At 39.4% G+C, this 27,765-nt stretch overlaps 1 protein-coding gene across 6 annotated transcripts in view; it reads left to right on the top strand.

Annotated features, from left to right (window-relative positions):
- Nucleotides 1-27,765, top strand: part of FRY (FRY microtubule binding protein) — a 443,412-nt gene that overhangs the window by 333,410 nt on the left and 82,237 nt on the right. For all 6 annotated transcript variants that reach the window (XM_071208166.1, XM_058276985.2, XM_012519809.4 and 3 more), the window contains 9 exons: nt 53-144; nt 4,271-4,443; nt 5,536-5,696; nt 6,988-7,098; nt 10,569-10,723; nt 20,334-20,433; nt 20,740-20,911; nt 26,885-27,138; nt 27,453-27,599. In XM_071208166.1, the coding sequence (XP_071064267.1) occupies nt 53-144; nt 4,271-4,443; nt 5,536-5,696; nt 6,988-7,098; nt 10,569-10,723; nt 20,334-20,433; nt 20,740-20,911; nt 26,885-27,138; nt 27,453-27,599 (1,365 nt within the window). The remainder of the gene's footprint in view (nt 1-52; nt 145-4,270; nt 4,444-5,535; nt 5,697-6,987; nt 7,099-10,568; nt 10,724-20,333; nt 20,434-20,739; nt 20,912-26,884; nt 27,139-27,452; nt 27,600-27,765) is intronic.

Raw genomic sequence — 27,765 nt, 5'->3', positions numbered from 1 at the left:
CTTAATATTGTTTTGCCCATGTCTAAAAGAGATATTACCTCTTTCTACACAGAACAAGAAACGCAGAGAACGGCGAGATTTGTTAAGGCTACAGCTGCTAAGAATTTTTGAACTTCTGGCTGATGCTGGTGTAATAAGTGACAGGTAGGGTCAAAATTCTTCTGCACTGATCTCTTCTCACCAAAGTGCTCTTTTAGTTTCATTCTCTCTCTCTCTTCTTATTTTTTATTTATTTATTTTTTAAATTCATTTTTTATTTGTTTCTCTCCCCTTCCTCACCCTCCCTACCCCAGTTGTCTGCTCTCCGTGTCCATTCGCTGTGTATTCTTCTGTGTTCACTTGTATTCTTGTCAGCAGCACCCGGAATCTGTGTTGCGTTTTTGTTGCGTCATCTTGCTGCATCAGCTCTCTGTGTGTGCAGCGCCATTCCTGGGAAGGCTGCACTTTTTTCGCACCGGGCGGCTCTCCTTACAGGGCACACTCCTTGCCCTTGGGTTCCCCTACGCGGGGGACACCCCTGCATGGGATGTCATTCCTTGGGCGCATCAGCACTGCGCATGGTCCAGCTCATCACATGGGTCAGGAGACCCTGGGTTTGAACCTTGGACCTCCCATGTGGTAGGCAGACACCCTATCCATTAAGCCAACTCTGCTTCCCTCTTTTTATTTTTATTTTTAAAGAAGCTTTAGATTACATAAAGAATATAGGGGATTCCCATATGCCCCACCCTTTCCCCCGAAACACACTTTCCCACATTAACAACATCCTTCATTATTGTGGTACATTTGTTACAATTGATGAACTCATATTGAAGCATTGCTACTAATCATGGACTATAGTTTACATTATAGGTTACTCTCTGTCCTGTACAGCTTTGTAGGTTATGACAAAATATATAATAACCTGTATCAGGCATTGCAGTTTCAAGCAGGACAATTCCAATGTCCTGAAGATCCCCCATATTACACCTATTTTTCCCTCTCATTCCCCTCAGAACCTCTGGTGGCCACTGCCTTTATATCAATGATAAGAGTTCTTCCATTGTTAGAATAATAATAAGTCTGTGATAGAATAAGTCTACTTTAGTCCATTGTTCATTCCCCAGTCTCGAGGATTTTGGGATGGTGACACCCACTCTGTTTCTAATTGAGAGGGGGCTTAGGTCGCATGGGGCAGATGGATGGAACTGTCTTCCTTGCAGTCACAGACATTCTTTGTTCCTTGGGATGGGCATTGTCCATCATCATCTCCTTGTTAGTTGTCCTGGGTGAGTCCAATGAACTGGAGACTCGGTATTGTAAATCTCCTGATATTCAGGGCTTAACTGGCATATGAACAGACCAAAGACTTAAGTCTCTGGGACATATATTTAACAAGTATAGAGCTAATAATAGGTTCAAATAAAAGGGGCAGAAGAGCCATGTGTAGGGAAACTATAAATGGGTCTAACTCTGTTACAACGGGGAACATAAATTCCAAAGTAAGGCCCATTTACAGAATGCTGAATTCCTGAGCTTGTCTGCCCTGCTTATAGTGTCTGGTTGTCTCTAGAGCCCTCAGGAGCCCCAGTGTTTGAGGCACTGTTTACTGTGGCTGTCAATAAGATCCTACTCAGTGTAACCTCTCGCATGACCTCCTGACTCACTTTGAAATCTCTTAGCCATAAAAACTCATTTGTATTTACTATTTCCCCATTTTGGTCAAGATCTTTTTCCAAATGCATTGCTAGTTGGTGCTTGGTAATAATCCCTCAGTGCCAGGGAGGCTCATCCCCAGGAGTCATGTCCCATGATGGGAGGGGTGGGTAGTATCTTTATAAACTGAATTTTGACTTAGAGAGAGGCCACATTTGAGCAACAAGAAGGCTTTCAGGAGGTAACTTTTAGGCAATATATAATACTAGCCTAAGTTTCAATTTCACAAGGAAAGGTTCATAAGTACAATCATCAATATCAATGACCTGGTGTGATGGTCTTCCTTCACTAGGCACTATCCTTGTACTCAGGGGATTCTTGCTGTTCTATTAGAGAATGTAGCAGGGCTCCTCAGGATGGAAATTCAATACTCCTTCCATTATTGCATGGGTCTCCACCCCCCAAAATAGCACCCCTTGAACACTTGAACCTATTCATAAGCCTTAGAGGCATGCCCAGGTGTACCCTTCCCCACACATCCCCCCATCACTGACACTCTACACCAGTGCTCCTCCCCTGCTACCATGGTAACCCTTCTGCGATCCAATATCTCTCCAAGAACAAAGCTAACAAAATAACCAAATAAAATTAATAAGAAAATTAAATAATAGTTTTTAAAATAACAAAATACTAAAACTATTTTAATTGAAATAAACATTTTTTTAGACATTGTGTCTTTCATCATTGTAAGATCTGTTCTCTTGTATGTATAGTGACAATTTCTTCTGTGTCTTATTTTTTCCATTTTTTCTTCAAAGAAGCTTTAGGGTACAGAAAAGCCACATAGAAAATATAGGGGATTCCCATATATCCCATGCCCTCCCCCTTCTCCACTCTACCCTATTAGTAACATTTTACATGTGGCTGGTACCTTTGTTACAATTGATATACAAATATTGAAGCATTGCTACTGACTGTCATCAATGGTTTACATTATGATTTACATTTTGGACCATACACTTTCACAGGTTTTGATGAAATTTAAAATGGCCTCTATCCATTACTGCAAGATCATGCTGAACAATACTAATGCCCTAAAAATGCCCTATGTTCCATCTATTCTATTCTTCCCTCCCACTCCCCTCAGAACCTATGGTAACCACTAAGTTTCAATTTTTTAAGAACAAGATTCATAGTTACTTACAATAATATTGAGGGCTTGCCATATTGGTATGTTTTCTTTTATTAGGTACTGCCTATGTTCTCGAGGGATTCTTCCCCCTCTATAACATAGCAGACTCCCCAGGATAGGAGTTTAATGTTCTCTTGTTTCTTGTAAGGGTGTCTACTCACTGAGATACCACACTCTGACAAGATGAACACTTCCATATTCCACAGAAGCTTACCCCAGGTGCACCCTATCCCATATATCCCCACACACATGATGCCCTGCACTAGTATCCCTCCCCTGCCATGTTTGTCAAAAGAACATTCCCAGGAAGTGGCTGTGGCTCAATCAGTTGGGCTCCCATCTACCCTATGGGAGGCCCTGTGTATGCGTCTTGGGGACTCCTTGTGAAGGCAGGCTCACCCACACATTGCGGAGAGCTGCCTGACCCATAAGCGCCACGACAGCCAACTCAGCAAGGTGACACAACAAAAAAAGGAGACAAGCAAAGACACAGAAGAGCATGCAGCAAATGGACACAGAGAGCAGTCAGCAAGCAAGCTACAAGGGGTGAGGGGAAATAAAAATAAATAAAAATACAGACACAGAAGAATGAACAGTGAATGGATACAGAGAGCAGACAGCATGCACAAAAGCCACGAGAGGGGCGGGATAAAACAAAAATCCCAACAGGGAAGTGGATGTAACTCAAGCAATTGGGCTCCTGTCCACTGTATAGGAGGTTCAGGGTTCAATACCCAAGGCCTCCTGGTGAAGGCAAGCTGGCCCACAAGGATTGCTGCCCCATTCAAGAAGTGCTGCTCTGCGCAAGAAGTGCTGCCCCGTGCAGGAATGCTGCCTCATGCAGGAGGGCTGCTCCATGCACAAGTGCTGGCCCATTCAGAGAGCTGACACAGCAAGCTGATGCAACAAAAAGAGACACAGAGGGGAGACAATAAGAAACAAAACAGACTGGGGAGCTGAGATGGCGCAAGAGAATGATCTCCTCTCTCCCACTCTGAAAGGTACCAGGATCAGATCCCAAAGCCACCTAATGAGAATACAAGCAGACATAGAGGAACACAACAAATGGACACAGAGAGTAGACAATGGAGGGAGGGGGGAGAAATAAGTAAATAAATCTTTTAAAAAAAACATTCCCAACAATATAGTTTTAACCACAGACCTGCAGATTCCCAGTGGTATATACATAAAATGGAATATTACTCAGCTGTAAGCAGGAAAGCAGTGTTGACACATTCTCTCTCTTAATATATTACTTTTGACTGTTGCTCAGAAAAGTCTAAAAATGTTTAACTTCTTTTTTTCCATATTCTGCTTACACTGCATATAGGTCAGGAACAAATTTCATGTGTTAATTCTGAACATGAATCTTTTTTTCAGTAAACATCCATTACTTTGACAGAAGGACAAATCATCTAAGTGCTTGTGCTTACTTTATTACAGCACTAACGGGGCCTTAGAACGGGACACTTTAGCCCTTGGAGCTCTGTTTTTAGAATACGTTGACTTGACTCGCATGCTCCTAGAAGCTGAAAACGATAAAGAAGTTGAAATTCTTAAAGATATCCGGGCACATTTTAGCGCAATGGTTGCCAACTTGATCCAGTGTGTTCCAGGTACTGTGATCCTTTGCTGCAAATCACCTCTCATGCCTGAAAAACCACTCGTGTTCTTCATTCCTGGGCTTTCCTCTTTCATCCTACTGGCCTATGTACAGGTCTGGAATGGAATCATTTATTTATTTTGAGACACTTGTGGAATAAGTGTCTCATGTGAAAACAGCTTGTGGTAATTCAGCCCAGAATTAGAAAGCAAACAATAAGCATTCAGTTTGACTTTGTACTTGTCGTTATTTATGTATTTTGTTTTGGTTCCCATCTGAAGATGAACCTATGTGATTTCCATAGGAAGGAAGTGATTCAGATGGAGCATTCGCAGAAATTCATTTGTTCTGTCTCGTGCTAGTCCATGAGCCTGTAATCTCAGCAAAGCTCCAGTACTCTGACTCACTAGAAACAACATATCAAGTAGAATTCTCTATTGGTTAATAAAGTTTAAGTTTGATTAAATATTGCATTATGGAGAGACAATTATCTTCCACAGAGCAAATGGGTTTGAAATATTACTAATCTAATTGAAGCATAAAGAATAAAATAGCTGAATATAACATTAAAAAAAAATAAAGACAAAAAAAAGAATAAAATAGCTGGTCAGTTTGGTTATTTAATTAATTAAAATAATACTTCAAATGAATAGAAGGGATTAATTAAATTTGATTTAAAATTTTTTATATATTTGCAAAAAACAGCAACTCAACTGTTTCTATTTTTTCATTATTTTGATGGTTTATGACCTTTCCTTACCAATCTTCCTCATCTTTGAGGGCCTTAACTTAAGATTTGACTTGGTTTCCTCAGTTAAAGTGTATTTGTGTAAAATAGGTGGTCTGTACATTATATTTCACAGTTCTTCTTAAAGACAGGCAGCAGTAGTCAAGAAAGCATTTTATGGAGGCAGCAGCTGAGCTGAGTGGAAAGTGTTGTGATTTTTCTAGGCATTGATTAGGAAGCAGTGCCTAAAGAAAACTTAAGTTAGGAAATTATATTGTTCCTTTCCCCAAAACTTAAACATCCTGTATAATAGTAGTATAGACTATTTGCTATATTTTTCAACCTAGGAGACTCCTAACTCTTTGTTTTACTCCCTAGTTCACCACAGAAGATTTCTCTTCCCCCAGCAAAGTCTGAGGCACCATCTTTTCATCTTATTCAGCCAGTGGGCAGGGCCCTTCAGCATTATGTTCACTCCCCTGGACCGTTACAGCGACAGGAATCACCAGATCACAAGATACCAGTATTGTGCTTTGAAGGTAGGGCGTGTTTTCCATACCCAGTGACTTTTGTCACAGTTGTCACTTTTCTTAAACTCTGACAATCATGCCGTAAAAAACATTAAAATATATCATATGATATGCTTTTATTTGATACAATATATGATATGGTTAATATATATACAAGTACATGCAAAATAGCAGAAAGAATCACACATACATATAGAAATATATTAAGTGACTTTAAAAGTTCCAAAATACACACTGTACATCTGCATAAACAATGATAATGATAGGGAGGGAGGGAGGGAGGGACAGAGGGAGGGAGGGAGGAAGGAAGGAAATACATCAGTTGAGCCCACAATTTCAAAATGCAAGAATTTCTAAGCTCCCACTTTTGTCCAGTGTTTCTCCTATATGAGAACCATGTGATTTGGCTTTTTCATCCCTGAGGTAACTGCATTTTCAATTAACCTCTAGCCTAAAAGAAAACTCAAGTTCTCCACCTACCAAGAACCACAGACCCTTTTAAGTCTTCCCTTAACTTAGAAGACTGCCAGAAATACATTTCCACTCTACTAGGGCTGTTCAGAATTTTCCAGAACATGATCCTTTACAGTCTCATCTCCTTCAGAAATTCAGCCGTGCATCAGTGCTTTGTATGTGCCATAAGTGTCAGACTCTCAGGTTGACTTGTAGCTCGATGGAGCTAATGAAAACTATGGCCATGATATTCTGCTGGACCCATTAAGTTCAGAGTTGGTCAGGATCACCCTTCTGTCACCTTCCCTTACTTTCTTCTTCTGACCCCTCTCTCTCTCACTCCCTTAAAGTAGTGAAACTCTTATATTCTTCATTTCCTTTACCTTTGATTAAATATAATTATTTCCAAATTTGTTATATTTTGTCAGTTCTGTATATAAGTCAAATATTCATTTTCAAAGCAAATTTTGAAGTTTTATTATTTATCGTATAAGTAGAATTCAGTCACTTCAAGTCATAGGAGAAAAGTTTACAATCACTATGAAATGGTGATATCAGTTTAAGTCACTTACTCTTTCATCATATTATTTGTTGTAATCCTAAAATTACATGTGCACAAAGCTGAGTTTATGAGTTTTTAACTACTATAAAAATGAGACAAAATTTAGATTCTGATATTTTTTTTTTGTTGAATCTACTAAGGAATGTTTTAAAAGCTTGTGGAAAATAACTTATTTCAAAGGACCCCTAGCATTTATAAACCTGACAGTCATGTTTTATGAAGTCCGTTAAATACCGTTAGATTCCTCAGGTTCCCTTCAATATTTTATTGTGCTTTTATTATCAGGCAATGTCAGCAGTATTGTGCTGTGGCCCCGTCTTTGACAATGTGGGCCTTTCTCCAGATGGCTACCTGTATAAGTGGCTTGACAACATTCTGGCTTGTCAAGATTTACGAGTAAGTAAAAATACATTGTTTTTAAATGTCTTTGGTGTTCTGCATTGTTTGAGTTACTGAGACAAGGAAACATGGTTCACAACCACCATCGCTTCATGTATCAGCATGCAAGTGTGAGTTTATGTGTTGCTCATGTATTTATTATAATGTGTCAGGATCCAAAACGCAAGACCGTATACAAAAATGGACCATACACTGGATCATAAAGCAAGTCTCAACAAAGTCCAATGGATTGAAACAATACAGAGTATATTCTGTAATCACAGTGGAAGGAAGCTAGTGGTCAATAACAAAAAGCAGATTAAGAAATACACTTCCAGATAACCAATGAGTCAAAGAAGAGATAACGATGAAAAGTAGAAAATATTTTTATCTGAAGAAGAATGAAATACTACATACTAAATTTATGGGCTATAAATAAATGCATGCTTAGAATGAAATGCATTTCCTTAAGTGCATATATTACATGTATATGATAATCAATGACCTAAGCCTCCTTCTCAAAAAGAGAGAGAATAGCATACCACATGCAAAGAAAGTAGAATGAAGGAAATAATGATAGAGATAATAAGGAAAGAATAAAATAAATACTGGAAAGGTCACCAAAACTAAAAGTTGATTTTATAATGACTAATAAAATTGATAAGTCCATGGCAAAGGTGATCAATAAATAAAATAGACAGTGAGAAAAGACACATGTAAACAATACCAGAAATGTAAAGAGGGCCATTACTACAGATCATACAGACACTAAAAACAAAAGAGAGCATGTGAATGCATGTGTGACAATAATCTTGAAGATTTTGATGAAATAGACCAATGCCTAAAAAAGCATAACACAAGAAAGAAAATGAAATCTGAACTGTTGTATAAGTAATAAATAATTCTGTAATTAAGAATATTCCCACAATGAAAACTTGAGGGTCAGATGACTTTATTGATGAATTCTACCAAACATTTAAGGAGTAAATTCATTTTTCTCAGATGAATTCTTACAGAGAATATATCAAGAGAAATACTTCCCAATGTATTTTACAAGACCAGCATAGCCTTGATACGAAAACCTGACAAGGATATAACAGGAAGGAAAACTAAAAGGCAATCTCATTTATCAACATAAATGCAAAAATCCTAAACAAAATATGAGAAAGTTGAATTTAGTGATACATAAAAAAAGATGATTAATCATGACCAAGTTAAATCCATTCAATAACTGCAAGCTTGATTTAATATGCAAATATTATCAATTTATTAGCATATTAGCTATAGTAATAAAGAGAAAATGTCATGTGATCATTCTTGATAGATTCGTAAAAAACCTTGAATAAAATTCTAAATCCATTCCTGATTTAAAAAGAAAAAATTAGCCAAACTAGTAATAAAAAAGAACTTCCTTGATTTCATAAAGGGTATCTTGAAGGAAAAATACCTTACAGTAAATATCATAATAGGGGCTATGGAAAGTGTTCCCTCTGAGATTAGAAAGAGCAAGAGTGCCCACTTTCACCACTTCTCTGCTACATTATACTGACAATCTTAGCCAGTGCATTAGGAAAGAAAATATAGCATACAATGAAAGGAATGAAAAGCAAGAAATAAAACTCACCATCCACAGATCACACAATTGTGTATGTGAAAATCCAAACTAATCTATAGTATAATATTAGAATTAACAAGTGAATTTAGCAAGGTTGCTGAATAAAAAGTCAAAATAAAAAATGAATCATGGACTGCTGATGTGATTGAGCACCAACTTCCCACATATGAGGGTACCTCAAAAAAAATCATATTTCAATATAGCAGCAATAGAGAGAAAATAAAATTATGCATTGTACAGTAACATTAAAAAATTCAGAATTAGCATTAAATAAATACCTAGGAATAAATCTAACTAAAAATGCTCACAATGACTTATACATAAAATATATGAATAAGTAACCAGCAAAATTAAAGACCTGGATAAAAGGAAGACTATATCATGTTTGAAAATTGGAAGATTCAATGTTATAAAGATGTCAGTTCTCCAACAAAATGATTTGTAGAGACAAGACAACCCCAATCAAAATCCTAACAAAACATTTGTGGCAGTTGACAAGTTTCTTTTAAAATATATGTGGAGGGAAGCGGACTTGGCCCAGTGGATAGAGCATCCGTCTTCCACATAGGAGGTCCACGGTTCAAACCCTGGGCCTCCTTGACCCATGTGGAACTGGCCCACGCGCAGTGCTGATGCGTGCAAGGAGTGCCATGCCACGCAGGGGTGTCCCCCGCTTAGGGGAGCCCCACGCGCAAGAAGTACGCCCAGTAAGGAGAGCCTCCCAGCACGAAAGAAAGTGCAGCCTGCCCAGGAATGGCACTGCACACACTGAGAGCTGACACAAGATGACACAACAAAAAGAAACACAGATTCCTGTGCCACTGACAACAACATAAGCAGACAAAAAGAAGAACATGCAGCAAATGGACACAGAGAATGGACAACTGGGGTGGGGGGGGGGAAGAGGAGAGAAATAAATAAAATAAATATTTTTTAAAAATAAATAAATAAAATATATGTGGAAATGCAAAGGACCAATATAAAGTTTCCACAGCACATTAAAAACTTGCTTTTTTCTTTTTAAGTCAAGCAAACATTTTAATGAATGTTATTTTTTTGAGTCTCTTGCAAGGTCTTTTATCTGCTGCTAATTATTGACTTCCAGTTAGAATACCACTCACATCTGGGCCCAGATACTACAAGAAAAAAAAAAAAAAAGGACCCAAAATCTATTCCTCTCTGCCTGATTGCAGCTTCGGAGGAGGTGGGAAATTTACTTCCTGATGGGAATACAGCCTCCAGGCCCAAGACTTCTCCTGGACAAATGGGCAAACATTTATATTCACTGGCCATGCCAGGTTTGACAGTGACTTCAGGAATCATCAATTAATTATCCTATAAATCCTATTTAGCCTTATGACTTTTTTCATATGAAAGACTCTGAATAAGAAGAAACAGTCTATTAATACTGTATTTCTTTTTAAAAGATTGCCAGCTAAGTTTTATATGGTATATTTAGTCATCAAGCTTCATAAACATAGTCTTTCTGATTTTTTTCCTTAAAAGACTTTGCATTCATAAAGGATATCCTTTTGTATATTTGATTTTTTTAATCAATTAGATGTATTTTTCGAAAATGTATGAAATACAAAACTAAAACATTGCCAATAATGTCTTCTCTGCCTTTTCAGAGTTAAAATTCAAGAATGAGTGACCCTGTATAACAGATTTACATAGAGTCAAATTTAGTTTGTCCATTGCAGTTGGAACATCACACCCTCTTATACAGGAATACATGGCATAAAAATTAATCAAAATAAATACTTGGTCTCCACTTTGTTACTAAATTTATACTGGCTAACCTTGATTTTGTTTCTTTCCCTAGAATACTCTTGAATTAAGTATGAATCATTGATTTTCTCCATGAATTCAGGTTCATCAACTTGGCTGTGAAGTTGTCGTCTTGCTCCTGGAACTTAATCCTGACCAAATAAATCTTTTTAATTGGGCAATTGACAGATGTTACACTGGTTCCTACCAACTTGCCTCTGGCTGTTTCAAAGCCATCGCAACTGTGTGCGGAAGCAGGTATGAATTTTGCAAATGAAATGTAGTGGGCAGTGGCAAGTACAGTCAAGGTGGCTCTTCATGACAGGACCAGTTGAAAGCTGACTGCTTTGCCATTATCTGAGCAGAGTAAAAGCTATGAGAATACAAAATCATCTAAATTTTCTCAGCAGATCAATTACTACTCCCTTTAAGTTTGCAGCTGTGTTGATTTTTTTCTTGCGACAAAGAGAGTGGTTTGTTGTGATAGCACCCTACTTTTGAATTGCTTGGAAATTCACAATATAAATTTGTTCAGTATTAGAGGAGGGTCTAAAATGATTAAGATACATTGAGGGAAATTCTAAAAATATTTGTGGTAGATACATCTTTAGACCAATCTAAAACCCAAGAAGCGATCTAAAATCTAGATCACACTTTTATAACCACTGTCCTGTTGTATAGTTTCAGCATCATTTTTTACTGGGTGAAATAATTTATTTAATATTGTTAATGAAGATTCCCCAAATTGCATAAGTTATTCCCAAGAAAGAACTTATGAACTGGAAGAATTGAGAGAGTGCAGCTCAAGTTTATTTTTGAAAAGATGTAGACTAGACTGTCAATTTACCTTTTAAATTAAATGTGTTTTAAATAGCTATCTTGAACAACAGGAGAAAAGAAACAAAAGAATTTTGCAAATGGAACTCACTAATTCAAGGTGTTAATAATGGGTTGGTATATGGGAGCTCTGTGTTTTATGCATGATATTTGTGTAAACCTATAACTTCTCTAACAAAAAATAATAAGTAAATAAAATTATAAAGTTTAAAAAATGAATTCATTTTTAATTCCAGCTTGTTCAGGTTCTAAGTTAATGAGAACAGAATTAGAATACATCTAATTTTGATAAATCTAAAAGGAACATGCCAGCTATTTAAAGAGACAAGCGCCAGCCTCTCCAGGAAATTACCAGCCAAGCTGTGGTGGCTGGTGATTGTCCTACTCTGGTGGCACGAGCCGCCCCAGAGCTGCTCTGTGACGGGAACTGGAAGCTCCATTTCCCAAAAATGGGAGAAGGAGATTGATGGCTGCCGATTTCAGCTACTGATTGGTAGACTTGGATGGCTAAGGAGTAACCCTGGAAACTGCTGTGTGTAAATTTGTCCAAGTCAGAAAGAGGCCAGTGGCTGCCATTTTGACTCCACCTCCAGCCTGAGGGGAAGCCAACCTGACCAAATATTACAGTGACGGTAAGAACCAGTTTCTGTCATCCAGATCAGCCTGCAGCCCTAGCTTAGGCTTCAGTCCCACCTCTGGCAGGGAGGAGGCTGACTAGCTCAGCACCAGTCTGTCCAGGTAACTGAGGATACCTTTGGCTGGCACAAACTGAATAATTAAAAGTCTACTGGGGCAACTGCGGTCATCTTGGACCTGCACTGCATAGATTGCTGCCCACACCTGCAGCTCCATCCATGCCTCAGGCAGGGGAGAAAGGGGCATGAAGCTCTATCAGTCTCTCTGGGCAACTAAGTCTAGGCCTGCATGATTTGGATTATTCCACACAACTCTGACTCTGTCCCTACCCCTTAAAAGGAGAAGGTTGGAAGAAGCTTCATCCATTCCTGGAGCAATAAGGGCAGCTTGAGCCTCCACAATTTGCAGCACCAATTACATCCTTGGCTCCCACTGTACAACCAGCAAGAGAGAAAGGGCAGGAAGCCCTAAACTAAAGAGAAAAACTCACCCAGAATAAATGCTCTAGTAATCCAGATGCCAAGACACCAACCAAAAATTAAAACCACACCAAGAAACAGGAAGCTATGGCCCAGTTAAAGGAACAAGATAAGCCTCCAGATGACAAAAAGGAGTTGAGACAACTAATCATAGATGTTCAAACAAATCTCCTTAATAAATTCAATGAGGTGGCTAAAGAGATTAAGAATATTAAGCAGATACTGGATAAGCACAAAGAAGAATTTGAAAGCATGCATAGGAAAATAGCAGATCTTATGGGAATGAAAGGCACAATAAATGAAATTTAAAAAACATTGGAATCATACAATAGCAGATTTGAGGAGGCAGAAGAAAGGATTGATGCAGTTGAAAAAATGGCCTCTGAAAGTGAACATACAAAAGAACAGATGAAGAAAAGGATGGAAAAAATTGAACAATGTCTCAGGGAACTGAACAACAGCCAGAGATGTGCAAATATAAGTGTCATGGGTGTCCCAGAAGGAGAAGAGAAGGGAAAAGGGGTAGAAGGAATATTTAAAGAAATAATGGTAGAAAATTTCACAACCCTATTGAAGGACATAGATATCCATGTCCAAGAAGTACAACGTACTCCCATCCAAAAATAAATCTGAATAGACCAACTCCGAGACACATACTAATCAGAATGTCAAATGCCAAAGACAGAGAGAATTCTGAGAACAGAAAGAGAAAAGCAATGCATAACATATAAGGGATACCCAATAAGATTGAGTGCTGATTTCTCACCAGAAACCATGGAGACAAGAAGACAGTGATCTGATATATTTAAGATACTAAGAGAGAAAAACTTCTGGCCAAGAATCTTATATCCGGCAAGAATGTCTTTCAAAAATGAGGACAAGATTAGAATATTCACAGATAAACAAACTGAGAGAATTTCTAAGCAAGAGACCAGACTTTCAGGAAATAGTAAAGGGTGTGTTAGAACCTGAAAAGAAGACAGGAGAGAGGCCTGGAAGTCAGTCTAGAAATGAAGATTGTATCAGTAACAGTAACTGAAAGTATCAAAAGAGTGGTGAAAATCAAATATGACAGATAAAACTCAAGTTGTCAGGAATAAACTTAACCAACGATGTAAAGCACCTGTATTCAGAAAACTGCAACCCAATGTTAAAAGAAATCAAAAAAGCCCTAAATAACTGGAAGAACATTCCATGCTCATGGATTGGAATACTAAATATCATTAAGATATCAATTCTACTCAAATTGATTATACAGATTCAATGCAACCCTGATAAAAATTCCACCAGCATTAAAAAAAAAAAAAATTGAAAACACAATTAGCAAATTTATTTGGAAGGGTAAGGTGTCCTGAATAGCCAGAAGCATCATAAAAGGAAAAGTGAACCCTCATCTCCGGACTTTAAATCATACTACCTAGCTATAGTGGGTAAAAACAGCATGGTACTGGCATAAAGACAGATACATAGACCAATGGAACCAAATTGATGGCTAAGAAACAGACCCTCACATGTGTGGTCAAGTGATTTTTTTTTTAATCTTTATTTTTTGAGATTCTCATATTGTTCATTCATTCTGTTTTTCTTTTTTTTTTTTTATTTCTCTCCCTTTCCCCGCCGTGTCTCTGTGTCTATTTGCTGCATGTTCTTCTTTGTCCACTTATGTTGTTGTCAGCAGCACGGAAATCTGTGTTACTTTTTGTTGCATCATCTTGTTGTGTCAGTTCTCCGTGTGTGTGGTGCCAAACCTGGGCAGGCTGAACTTTCTTTCGCACTGGGCAGCTCTCCTTACAGGGCACACTCCTTGTGCATGGGGCTCCCCTATGCGGGGACACCCCTGTGTGGCACGGCACTCCTTGCATGCATCAGCACTACACGTGGGCCAGTTCCACACAGGTCAAAGAAGCCTGATGTTTGAACCGCAGACCTCCCATGTGGTAGATGGACGCCCTAACCACTGGGCCAAGTCCTCTTCCTGTCAAGTGATTTTTGACTGGCCTGTCAAACCCACACAGGTCAGGCAGAACAGTCCATTCAGCAAAATGGTGCTAAAAGAATTGGATATCTATAGCCAAAAGAAGGAAAGAGGACCCCTATCTCACGCCTTATCCAAAAATTAACACTAAATGGATCAAAAACCTAAAAATAAAAGCAAGAACCATAAAGCTTCTAGAAGAAATTATAGGAAAATAGCTTCAAGAACTGGCAGTAGGTGGTGAGTTCTTAATGGAGATAAGAAAAGGACCGAGATGGACTACTGATGTTTAATGCATATAGAAGTTTTAATTAGCTTCACTGTAAAAGTGTGGAAATGTATAGAATGGATGGTAAAAATAGTAATAGCTAGTTTATAGATAGGGATGTGGCTGAAAATGGTGGTCTAGGGATGTAAATGCCAATTGACAGAATGCTAGAGAATAATCTATGAACTGAATAGCACAGTAAACCAAGAGGTGGATGAGATTGTGGTTGATGGTACAGATGCAAGAATGTCCTTTGTGTGCTAGAGCAAATGTACATCACTACTGCAGAGTGTTGGGAACACATGGGAAAAATACAACTGGAATGACCTATGGACGGTGGTTAGCAGTAATAATATGCCAAAGATATACTGTGTTGATAATGGGGCAGTATAGAAAATGTGAGCCAAATGTATACTATGGACATGGTAACAATCAGATGATATTATCTTATCTGTAACAAATGTTCCACCACAGTATGGTGTGTTGATAGAGGGGTGTTGCTTTGGGAATTCTGCACATATGCATGATTGTTTTATAAGTTTACAACTTCTGTCATAAAAAATATATTTAAAAAAAAATAAGGTGTTTTGGGGGAAAAACACACCAAATGTAAGATAAGGACTGTAATTAGTAGTAAGATTTTGACAATATCCTTTCATAATTTGTAACAAACATCTCACGACAATGCAAAGTATTGGTGGAGGGTTGATGTATGGGACCCCTATATGATGTTATGCATGTTTGATTTGTAAGTTCACAACTTTTACCGTACACTTAATTGTTTATGTATGCTCATATATAAATGACATGAAGATAATAATAGGGAGGGTTGGAGGAAAATACTTTGTTTAGTAGTAATATTTTGACAATGCTCATTAATCATTAGTTAAAAAGGTTTAACAACAATATAAGGTGTTGGTGGTAGGGTGAGTTCTAAGAATCCTGTATGATGTTATACATGTTTGTTTGTAAGTTCACAACTATTACTATACACTTATTGTTTATATATGTTTGTGTATGGGTGATATATTTCAATAAATTAATTAAAAATTTTTTATCTTTCTGTTATAAAGATAGTAGATAACATTTCATGTCTAAAGTTTTCATTTTTCACAATCTTAGCAGTAGAATTTTTCTTATACCCTTTAATCTACATAAAAGTTATAGCACATGAATATAACGTAAACTGGTTTTTCATAAAGTTTTATCTCTTGATATAAACATTACTAAAGAATGTTAATACCTATAGGACATTAGCAAAATAACATTTTTGCAAAAATCTTCTTTCTCTTGTTTTTTAAAAATTTTCAGATATTATGATATTCTAAAGTAAAGTTTTGTTCCCACAACCCTTTGATTTTAAAAAATGTATTTAGAATCTATGAATTTGTATCTCTTTCTCTGACAAAAACAAGAGTAAAAAGTTTCCCCTCTTTGTTGCCCTTCTCCTATTGAACTTATTTGGAACCATCCTCATCAAATTTACTCCATTGCTTGGCCACCCCATAAAACATCCACCCTGCATTCCTCTGAATAAATGTAGATATTTTTCTTCAGAAAAAGCAAATAAATGCTTCAATTTATTTGAAGCATAGTCTCAATTTCAATAAAAATATCTCCAGACACAAAAACATGAGGTCATACAACTCTCTGTGTTTATACTAGACTTTTAGGTATCACCCAAAAGTATTTTGGTTCTTAGACAAATGCATATTCATTTATATTCGGGACACATCTGTTCTTAAGGAAGGGAAATAACCTGGGAATATCACGACTGTGGACTCTCTACCAGAGGCTGTAGACACCACTTCTGCCATTTTTTCACCACATATCATACTCAGAATGTAAAGTTTCAGCTGTTTCTCAGTTTGCTCCCATTCTCCAGAAATTCTCAGCATGTGTAGCCTAAAGGGTCTCTGCATTTGCTGAAGCAAACTTTGCACTTTTTTTCCCAGTACATTTTGTCCAAAAGGAATTCTGGTGTTTTTACTTTTTCCTCATTTGCTTTCTATAAGGTTTGCTTCTTAAAAGCAGCTAAATACCTTATCTTATGAAATAATATGTTCCCGAAAAGTCATAAATAAGCTAAATCATATTTTAAATGTCTCAAAGAAGTTATCTGTTCAGTCACTCATACAACAAATCATCCTTGCAAAGCAAACAATTACTGCCTAGTTTTCACCTAGGACTTCTCATGTACTGGGTTTATTTCCAGTGGAATATGGCAGTAATAAAGCAAATTCCTTTATTAAAAAACCATTTATAATTGACCACAAAATACCATAGGATGGACCGTTTTTTTTAAATGTTATCTGTTTAAATTCTCTTTCTCTAGTTATAGAAGAGGAAATAAACAATTTTTTGAAGTTATTATAGTAATCCCTATAGTCATTAGCTGTTGTAATGGAAAGGAAAAAAAAAACAGCTCCACATTCTTCTTTTCAGCTCCTTTTCTTTCTGTGAAAGGTAGTGGGACTTAGTATCCCTGGATATTCATTCCCCAAGATAACCTACTGAAAAATTTATTGTATGGAGCCATATAAAACATCATTATGGTAGAGATTCTTCCTGATAAATAGAATTTGAAAATCTATATTAATTTGAAATGGCTATTAAATAATTATCTAGTTTTCATTTTACTCCTCTCCAAAGTTACTGTGCACTTGGAATTCTTATTGTTCAAAACTTGTAAATTAGCAAGGGCCCAAGTGTTGAGAAAAAAATTAACTTTAATATGAGTTTTATTTCTTTGAACAGTGCTTTGCAATTTTTATTGTACAAATCTTTACTTCTTTAGTTAAATTTATCCATAAGTACTTTTTTTATGCTATGGTAAATGAAAATGTTTACTTAATTTTATTTTTGGATTGTTCATTACCATTGTATAGAGATACAACTGATTTTTTATATATTGATCTTTTTATCCTGCAACTTTAACTTGTTTATTAGCTCTAAAGATTGTGTGTGCGTGATTCTTTAGGGATTTGTATATATAAATTCATGCCATTTGCAAAAAATAAAACTTTAAAAAGCTATTCATAGCTTATTAAGATGAAACTTTAAATCTTCCGGATTTTTGTTGTGTGTGTGAGAGAGTGAGAGAGAACTTGTTGATTTAGGCTCAAGACTATCGCTATCACTGTGATATGGCTCTTGTGGTATTGAGAGAGAGAAGTCAGAGGCAACTAGAGTAGGACCAGGAAAAGGGGGATGAAAGTAGAAAGTGGTGGTACAACTGGCGTTAGTAACTTCGAGGAATTTTTCATAAAATGTGTTTATAAATTTGATAAAAAAGCTATTAAATGCAGCTCAGAACTATAATTTAGCTTATGTACGTGCACACAAAAAACAGCTCACATGCCAGGAAGATTTATAACTATTTAGCTCTGTGTGTGTTCTTCAAAACATGGCAAAATTACCGTGGGCTCTGTCATTTGGTTTTAGGAAAGCAAGAGCAAGTGGGTGTGTCCCACATTCTTCAAAAAATCTCTCTTCAGGATTGAAAAAAAAACAGCTTTCCCTCTTGTTTACTTTCTAAGTTGTATCTACCTCTTGTATTTATTTTTTCATTTGACTTCTACTCTATATCATCACACCTGTCTATTTCTTTATCTTTTACCCTTTTATTGCCTATTTTGAATAATTGAATAATGAATAAGACTCAGTGTCTAAGCCAACTGTAAACATTTAAGTACAGATCTTTTATCTGTGGGCTTTTGCTCTTTGAGATCTCTCTACTTTTTTCCTGCTCTGGGTTTCTTTCAATGAGGTCCAAAACTCAGTATAGAATTAAACAACAAATAGAATGCCCTCACTACACGTTCCAGCGAGTGGTCTCCATAAGAGGGATGCCTTGTCTACCGCATTCCCACCTTTGAGGCCGTGGTGACCCAGCATTATTTTCCATTGTTCTTCTTTCACCTGGGGGCTTTCGCCAATTGCCCATCAGGCACATCAACCTTCTACTTTATGGATTTATAAATAAAAGTTCTAGAAAAGTAATCATTTTGGAGTGTAAATTAGTAAAACTATTTTGGAGGACAATATGGCAGTAGCTGCCAAAATTTTAAATGTGTTGCTTGACTCTTTTAAAAGGTGAATGTGTTCATGTATTACTAGTGTAATAAATTGTAATAATATCTGAAAAGTATCAAAAAGAAAAAGTGAAAAGCATTTTTGATACTTTTCAGATATTATTACAATTAAAAGTGAAAAGCATTCACTTTTAACTTTCATTATAAGATTCCACTGAACTTTCTGTTAAATGGGAATGTATTCATAGGAGGATGGTTCCTTTCAGAAGGGTGATTGCTCTAAAGCAGAACTTCTCTATTTTTCACCTCCATCCTATCTTCTGCTTTCTGAAGGTTGCCTCCAAATAATTATCAGTAACCCACCTTCTATATGTACACCATTCACTAATTGCTTATTTCACCCAGTTTTCTATTCATGACTTCTTTTCCACTATAGACTAAGAAAATCCCTACAGTGAACAGTCGCCATCTTTAAATAGTATTGTGTAGCAAGAGAAAACGGTTTGCATCTCCACGTTGCATTTGTTCATCCTGCCAATGGCCACATCATCTCTTCTCTGTGTTCCTCTTCTCCCCTGGCTCCCACAGCAGGGTACAGACAGTTACCCAGTTCTGCCCATGATGGCACTTGCTCTGTGATTTCAGCGCTCTCCCCTCCTTTCTGTGTGTCCTGTGCCCTAACTCAAGCCCTCCTCACTTCTCCGTGGGCTATTGCCTCAGCTTCTGCCCTTGCCCCTGAAATTGGTTCACACAGCAGCCAGAGAGATTTTTCCAAAAACTGATGCCATTGCCTCACTCCCCTACTTCAAGTCCTTTTTCTTCAGATGACAGCCATAGGCTGGTCAGAGTCTGAACCCACCTCCTGTCCCAGCCCCATCTCCTCCTGCTCCTCTGCTTATTTCTTTCACTCATCTATAAAGAGTCTTTCCTTTTGCAGAAGGCACCTTGCTATTTCACTCCTGTAATCTTTCCAAATGCCATTCTGCCTGCCTGGAACTCTCTCTGCTCCTGCCACCTTCCACAGACTGGCTAAAGTCTTCTGGTGCCTTAAGGCCCCATTTATTTGTTTCCCCCAAGGCTGAGTTAAGTGTGCTTCCTCTGGGCTCCTGTCCCATGGCTTAGATCACCACTCAGCATGTCTGGACTTTGTAGTTTGTCCCTCCCACTAATCTCTAAGCTCCTGAAGGACAGGCACCAACTTCATCACACTTCACACATCATTCCTGATAGGTGTTTGATGCTTAATAAATTTAGATGGATTAAATGAAAATATTAAGCCAGTGAGCTATTGAGAAATTTAGTATGCTGTACTCTTTTTTTGTTTTTTTACTTGTATTTGGTTTTCATTAAAATTTCTTTTATTAACATCTGTTTTCATCAGATTGATCTTTGTGTTCATATATTCCATGTGACGATATCCAATTTAAACAAAACAGAGTCATTTCCCTTTTATCTGCTAATAAATACCAAAAGAAGGAGGCCAAAAAAATGGCCAATAGCAGAGAACGTCATTAGTAAGTGTGAATGAGGTCAGTGGACCATCTAGAATTTTGAGAGGTGATGATTTATCAAGATTAATAACCAGGTTGTTTTATAAATTATGCTGTTTTGTTTTTGTTTGTTTGTTTGTTTTTTCCAGGAACTATCCCTTCGACATAGTGACATTGTTAAACCTTGTGCTATTCAAGGCTTCTGACACCAACAGAGAGATTTATGAAATTTCTATGCAGCTCATGCAGGCATGTATCATTTACTTAGAAAACTTCTTCCTGTGGACATGGAAAATAGAAATGATAGTTGATCACTGATTTGCTGTTAATTCATATGCATATGTTTATTTCTGTGTATCATCAGTGGATATGAACAGTGTGAAAATAACTGCATAATTTGTAAATGTAGGAATTAACTGATACTTAGACTTTAATACTTCATTAGAATATGCATTAATTGGTCTTGTTGCTACTAAACTTTGTTAAATGTAAATACTCTTGAGATAGCCAGCTAATTTTTTTTCATACCGTTTCTTCTTTCCTACCTCTTTGTAGATCCTTGAAGCAAAACTTTTTGTGTACTCGAAGAAAGTAGCTGAACAAAGACCGGGCAGTATTCTCTATGGAACACATGGCCCATTACCCCCCCTCTACAGTGTATCATTGGCCCTCTTGTCATGTGAACTGGCGAGGATGTACCCTGAGCTTACCCTTCCCCTCTTCTCAGGTACCATGCAACAGTTAATGAAGACATACACAATCATTTCTTCCCCTGTAAATGTAATTTGCTTTTTAAAATTCTAGTGTAATTTTAGAGTCAAAATTAGTGATGCTAACTTTGTAGATCGGAATTGCTATGAACTAAATCCAGTTAAATATAGAAGTAAGTTTTAGGATATCTTTAAATTGTGAAGATGCATATCTCTAAAAAAAGTGTAAGTATAAATAAATTAGGTTAATATTAATAAATCTCCATATTTCTATATGTCAGATTTCTCCAAGAACTTACAATATGGGCAATATAAGTTTCACTTTTTTGTTGTCATTGTTTTGTAGCTTATACATTGCTACATATATAATTTCTCAAAGCTTTGCCTTTTTGGCATATCTTTACAAGTATTCTTCATGAATAACTCATGAGAATCCATTTTTTAAGAGTTGCATTTTTCAATTTACTTCTCGCCAAAGTTCACATAGCAACTTGCTCAGAGGCAGACTTTGGCCTCTTGAATCCACAGTCTTTTTCCATGCATATCACCTCTGCCTTAGCCCAGATCTTGGCAGTCCTCCCCTGCCTCTGCCATCCCCTGCTTGCCATCCGTCCTCCAGGCTGCAGTCCACTCAGGATACCAAACCAAATACAAGATGGTACTTCTCAGTTCAAACTTCTCTGCCCAGTTGTCCTAAAAATTAATTAATTCCAGCTTCCATTTATTGAGTGCTTAATATGTGCCATCTTCTATCTTAGGCACTGTATATGCATTTCATTTTTCACCTAATCTTTACAAACCATCAGGTAGCTTCCAAAGCAGCAGTGTTCTATAGCAGTTAGAAATGAGGCTTTGGAGTCATTCTGCTTGGGTTCAAGTTCTGGCTCTGCCATGCAGTATTTATTTAGCCTTGGGCAAATCACAGAACCTCTAAACTTTGTTTCCTCCTCTGCAGTAATAGTGGCTACCTCATAGGTTGTGAAGGTTAAAATGGCCTAATGAAAATCAAGCACTTGTCCCAATCCTGGACACAATTATCAGCATTGTCATCATCAATCTTCTTTTACTGATGAGACACCAAAGCTTAGAGATGTTTAATAATTTGTCCAGGACTGTATGGCTAGTCAGGGACCTAGCCAGAATTAAATGTATATCTGTTTTCCTCCAAAACCAGTGTTGTTAAATTGGAACTTGTTAACTTATAAAAATTCCCCTTCCCAAACTTACTTTTACCTCTTCATTCAAGAACCCTCTACCCCAAACTTCGACTGACATGCCAGCCCTTTTTGCAAGCCCTTGCTTTGGTGCATGCTTTTCTTTCTGCTGGGAATGGCCCTTCTGCCCCTTCCCTTTTTAATATCCAAGTATAAAATCCACTTATGCTGTGAAAACCTCCCCATCTATCTTTGGGGTTAGTCATACCCTTAAACAGTGCCTGAAACTTTGGAGAGACCCAAGAAAAGCCTTTTTAACAAATTAATTATCTTCCTGGAAAACTGAAATTTTTTATTCACTTCAACCAAGATTTGAATGCTACCTGTAAGCCAGACACTGTGCTTTGTTCCTAGAGATACAGAAATAAAAAAGCAATCCCTCCCATCAGATAGCCCATAGTCTAGTAATAAAGATAGATGTGCAACCATGTAATCATGAATCAAGGTGACAAGTGCAATAAAAAATGTATATTCAACGTATGAGACAGAAGATGAGGGAGTAATCAATATTGGTCCAGGAGTATCTGGAAAGATTTCCCAGAGTAGCTGATGTCTGAGCCGCAGTTTGAATGAAGAATAGAATTTATCAGAACAGACAAGTAGTTCTGGGCATTGCAGGTCAATGCAAGAGTGTGGGCATTGGCTTGGGGGTATAAATAGCATGATGCATTTGGAAGATGATCTAGAGTCAGTTAGGCTAACTTACCATGCAAGAAAGGGGGCGTTAGAGATGGTCATGGACAGAGAGGCAGAAGTCAGCTCTTAGAAGACGTTGTGTAACAGGCAAAGGAGTTTGTAGGCCAGGCATTTTTTCCATATGCTTCTTGAAACCCCTCAGAGCCCTGGGAGTTGGGAAGTCATCACAGCTGCTGGGATTTTGGAAACCACTCGAATTTTTAAAAAGAAGAGGGAGGGAAACGGACTTTGGCCCAGTGGTTAGGGCGTCCGTCTACCACATGGGAGGTCCGCGGTTCAAGCCCCGGGCCTCCTTGACCCGTGTGCAGCTGGCCCATGCGCAGTACTGATGCACGCAAGGAGTGCCGTGCCACGCAGGGGTGTCCCCCGTGTAGGGGAAGTCCACGCGCAAGAGCTGCCCAGCACGAAAGAAAGTGCAGCCTGCCCAGGAATGGTGCTGCACACACAGAGAGCTGACACAACAAAAAGAAACACAGATTCCTGTGCCACTGACAACAACAGAAGCGGACAAAAAGAATAACACACAGTAAATGGACACAGAGGACAGACAACTGGGGCGGGGGGGGTGGGGGGGGGAAGGGGAGAGGAAAAAAAAAAAGAATACAGTTTAGAAAGATCATTGCAGTACAGAGGATGGATTAGAGAACATCAAGTCTAAAGAAAGGAGACCAGCTGAAAAACAATGACAGTAGTCCAAGGAGGAAATTATGAGGGCCGACCTTACAGCAGCCCAGGAGAGAACAGAGTCAAGAGATACTTGGAGCAGAGTCCACAGAGAGAGTGCCGGGTGCAGTATCTGGAAAGTAGGTGTGATAATCCCATCAAGACAGCCCATGCAGGGAGAGGAGGCCTTTGAGGGAGAGGCAGAGACCATGAGCTCAGCGTGGGAGACTGTGCCAGGCATGTCGGACATCCCCGTGCACATGCAGCCCTGCACTCGAAGAAGATCGGCTTGAACAACCCCCGAAGGCTCAATGGGTTAGAGCCAAGGGAACAGCTGTATGTGCCTGGAGAGAGCACAGACTGGAAAGAAGGTGCAGAACAGACACCCTCAACACCAAGCTTTTGTGGCCTGGACTGAGGAAGAACCAAGGCGCAGAGAGGCATGGAGGCTGCAGGTGGCAGGTGTCATGGAAACTTAAAGAGAAAAGAGGATTTGGAAGGTGGGAGGGAGTGGTCCACAGTCTTGAATGGAGTAGGGAGACTCCAGGAGATAAGCTCCAAAAATTACCCTCTGGATTTTGCAATTGATTTGTAAGTGTTGATCGTTTGGAGAGGGAGCAGCAGAAGCAGAGTCCACAGGCTTGGCTGAGAAAGAAGGGGAAATATTGGCTGGAGCTACAGTGAACTGCAGAGTGCAGGGAGGTGTGTCTGAGGATGAGAGAGATCGGAGGGAAGTGGACTTGGCCCAATGGATAGGGCGTCCGCCTACCACATTGGAGGTCCAGGGTTCAAACCCCAGGCCTCCTTGACCATTGTGGAGCTGGCCCATGCGCAGTGCTGATGAGCGCAAGGAGTGCTGTGCCACGCAGGGGTGTCCCCTGCATAGGGGAGCCCCACTCGCAAGGAGTCCGCCCCTTAAGGAGAGCCACCCAGCGTGAAAGAAAGTGCAGCCTGCCCAGGAATGGCGCCGCACACACGGAGAGCTGACGCAGCAAGATGATGCAACAAAAAGAGACACAGATTCCTGGTGCTACTCGTAAGAATACAAGCAGACACAGAAGAACACACAGCGAATGGACACAGAGAGCAGACAACTGGGGTTGGGGAGGGCAAGAGAAATAAATCTTGTAAAAAAAGAGAGCAATTAGGGCATGCTTGTTAGCTGAGGGGCAGCAGGACTGCAGGGAGAGGCTGGCAGTTCCAAGAGAGGAGATATATTAGAGCAAATTTAACAAGAGAAGCTTTGAGCCCTGAATCTCAGCAGAGTTGCAGCCAACACCTACTCTCCAGTTCATTGGACTCTCCAGGACAACTAATAAGACAAGCAGCTCACATGTGTCGTGAAGAGAGTCAATGTAAATTTTCTTCAAGAATACCTTTTAAAGGCCCTTCTGATTTATGAAGACTAACTTTTTTTATAACATGGAAAAGTGAGGTGTTTTTAATAGGTTCCTAACTCCTGTTCCTCTCATAAACCCTGCAGTAGAAGTTTCATTGCCTGCAATTTCAGAGGAACAAATTGCTTGGAAGCAGCCAGACTTGTTCAGGTCCCACCCAAAGGAGGCATGAAACGTAGCTGCATCCCGCTGACGTTGTCGCACGTTTTATTTCATTTGGGTCCACAGGGGCTGGCAGGGGCTGCTGGCATGCCTGCAGCACTAGCTTTCCTCTCTTCCCTTCAAGAACTCTTTACCATCCAGCCTGGTCTAGATGCCCAGAATCCCTCAGACAGAAGCCCTGCCCTCAGGAGCGTTTATGTCCTGGCAGACAAGGCGCAATAAACATAATAAATCAGTAATTGTGTAGCATGTTGGAAGGTGATGGTTGCTATTTTAAAAAGCATATAGGTTTTCGTACTGTTGCTGAAAGGTAGGTATTTATAACAGCTGCTCTCCCTCTGTTTGGAATGGCCTTTTCCCTCCAAAGTCCAGATCCCATCTAGAGGAGTTTAAACAATTCTTCCTCCATAAGAATTACTCCAGTCTTTGTAGTTTGGGGCTATTTTCCTCCACCAAACCCCCAGAGCACTCCCATTATGCCTTTCTGTGCCACTTGTCACTTCCCATCTCATCCCAGAGTTACCTGGGGGTGTAACGGGTCTCGTGTCCTCTCCTCTGGGCAGGAGAGGCATCCTTAGTAAGGCTTTGCTGTTTCGTGGCACCTGGCAGTGCCTTGTGCCTAGAAAAGGCTCCCTGTGCTGGACTAAATGCCTGCTCCAATTTTATAACGTCTGTGATTACTCATAACAGCCATAAAGTTTAGAAGTAAAGTTCTGAAGTTTGACCTATGGGAAACATAACCTCTTAATGCTGCCTGTTTATTGTGTACAGTATTAAATATGTTCCTATTCTTCAAAATAAAAAATTTGTAATTTTAGCTTTAGGCAAAAGGCTAAAATCAATTAGAGCTGCTGTTCCAGGGATCCAGTAGTTTATCTCGGTGCAATTCCTGGCATCTGTTTCGTTCCATTGTTCAGCAGCCCTGAGCTCTCCAAATGATGCTGCGTGCTATGCTGGATAATAAGGGCATTGGAACAAGTTTCTAATTTCCCTTGGGATAAACAGTTTCTTCTCTAGATATTACAACCAGGAGATTACTTTAGGCCTACAGTATATACCTAAAGCTAGTCTTTTATACCTACAGAAAACTTAATCTGATCTTAAAAATTAAATGCTTCATGCATTGAAATAATGAAAAACACTGTCAGAGAAAGTAACAGTGAAATGAATGGGTTGGATATATGGCTTTACCCTTTTTATCCTATTATTTCACAAAATGAAGCCCAGCACTTGGACCCCTCCCTTCCACAAACACAAGTCTTGCATGATGTGTACTACATTTATGCCTCTTAGGCATTCATGTCTTTCTTTTTAACAGCTAGTGTTTCATGGAAGACACTTTGTAAAGCTCTGGTTCAGTGAAAAGACAATCGCTGCCATAATAATCCTACTCACTGTTTAGTAAGGGGATGATACCCATTGTGATTTTTATCTCTTAATCCTCACAAGCGCCCAGTGTGGGGCTCTATCAGCCCATTTTACAGATGAGGAAACTGAGGTATGGCAAGGTCAGATAAGATCTGGGCTCCCACGCAGCCAGCATGGGACTGGGATTGGAGTACATGCTCTGCTGACTCCAGGCCCTTTGCTTCTTCCACTCTAAGACGCCTCTTCCTCTAGCGCTGGATTTAAATTTGCCAGCCTTCCGACTCGCCCACTTGCCCAGCGCCATGTGTTCCCCTCTGTGCTGAACCACTTCCTCAGACCAGCCTCGGTGTGGTGGTTCTGTGGCCTTGCCGAGAGGCTGTCCATGGAAACGTTTGTAACCGGAGGCGCTGTCATTCTCTAAGTGGTGTGGACATTTCTGTTGATTCTGACAAAGTAACCTGGTGCTGTCTGCCGCTGCGGTTCTCTTTAGAGGTCAGCCAGCGATTCCCCACGACCCATCCCAACGGGCGGCAGGTCATGCTCGCCTACCTGCTGCCCTGGCTGCACAACATCGAGCTGGTGGACAGCAGGCTCCTCCTCCCAGGCTCCAGCCCCAGCAGCCCCGAGGACGAAGGCAAGGACCGGGAAGAGGCGACCGCCTGCCCCGGGCTGAAGGGGCACGGCTGGGGCTCTCCTGAAGCGACGTCCCTGGTGCTGAACAACCTCATGTACGTGACGGCCAAGGTACAGCAGAGAGTGGAACGCGCCCTCAGAGCGCGGCTCCATGGCCGCGAGAACCCCAGGCCCCCGCACCCCGTGCTGTAGACCAGGGGAAACGGCCGTGGCTCCAGAAACTGCGCGAGTAGCTCGTCCTTCCCCTATCTGGGCATTAGAAATTCTTCTCCACTGAAAAGCAGTGTCTTTGTGATGAACGGCCGTTTCCTTCTTATGGCTTTGAAGTGGCGATGGCCCTTAAAACGACTCTGAATCCAACAGTCTGCTTCCTTATATTTTTCACACCCTTCTCCTGTGCCTGTTTTTATTTCGTTTTATTACAGTATGGAGATGAAGTGCCTGGACCAGAAATGGAGAATGCTTGGAACGCTTTAGCCAACAATGAGAAATGGAGTAACAACCTGAGAATAACCTTGCAGTTTCTCATCAGCCTGTGTGGGGTTAGCAGTGACACCGTTCTGTTGCCCTATGTAAGTGTCTCTCAGACTTGCAAGAGCTCCTCTTCTTCTTGGTGGTTCTATTTGCAATTTGCAAGGCAGGAGGTGCTCTTTGCTCTAACTGAAAGAGAGAGGTCAAATTGTGCCCATCATGCATCTCCCGTGAGGAACTATTACATAACCTGCTGAGAGTCCACCT

The sequence above is a fragment of the Dasypus novemcinctus genome, chromosome 15 (assembly GCF_030445035.2).
Source record: "Dasypus novemcinctus isolate mDasNov1 chromosome 15, mDasNov1.1.hap2, whole genome shotgun sequence".
NCBI lineage: Eukaryota > Metazoa > Chordata > Mammalia > Cingulata > Dasypodidae > Dasypus > Dasypus novemcinctus.
The sequence above is the reverse complement of the archived record's forward strand: the minus strand, read 5'-3'. Positions and strand labels throughout refer to the sequence as shown.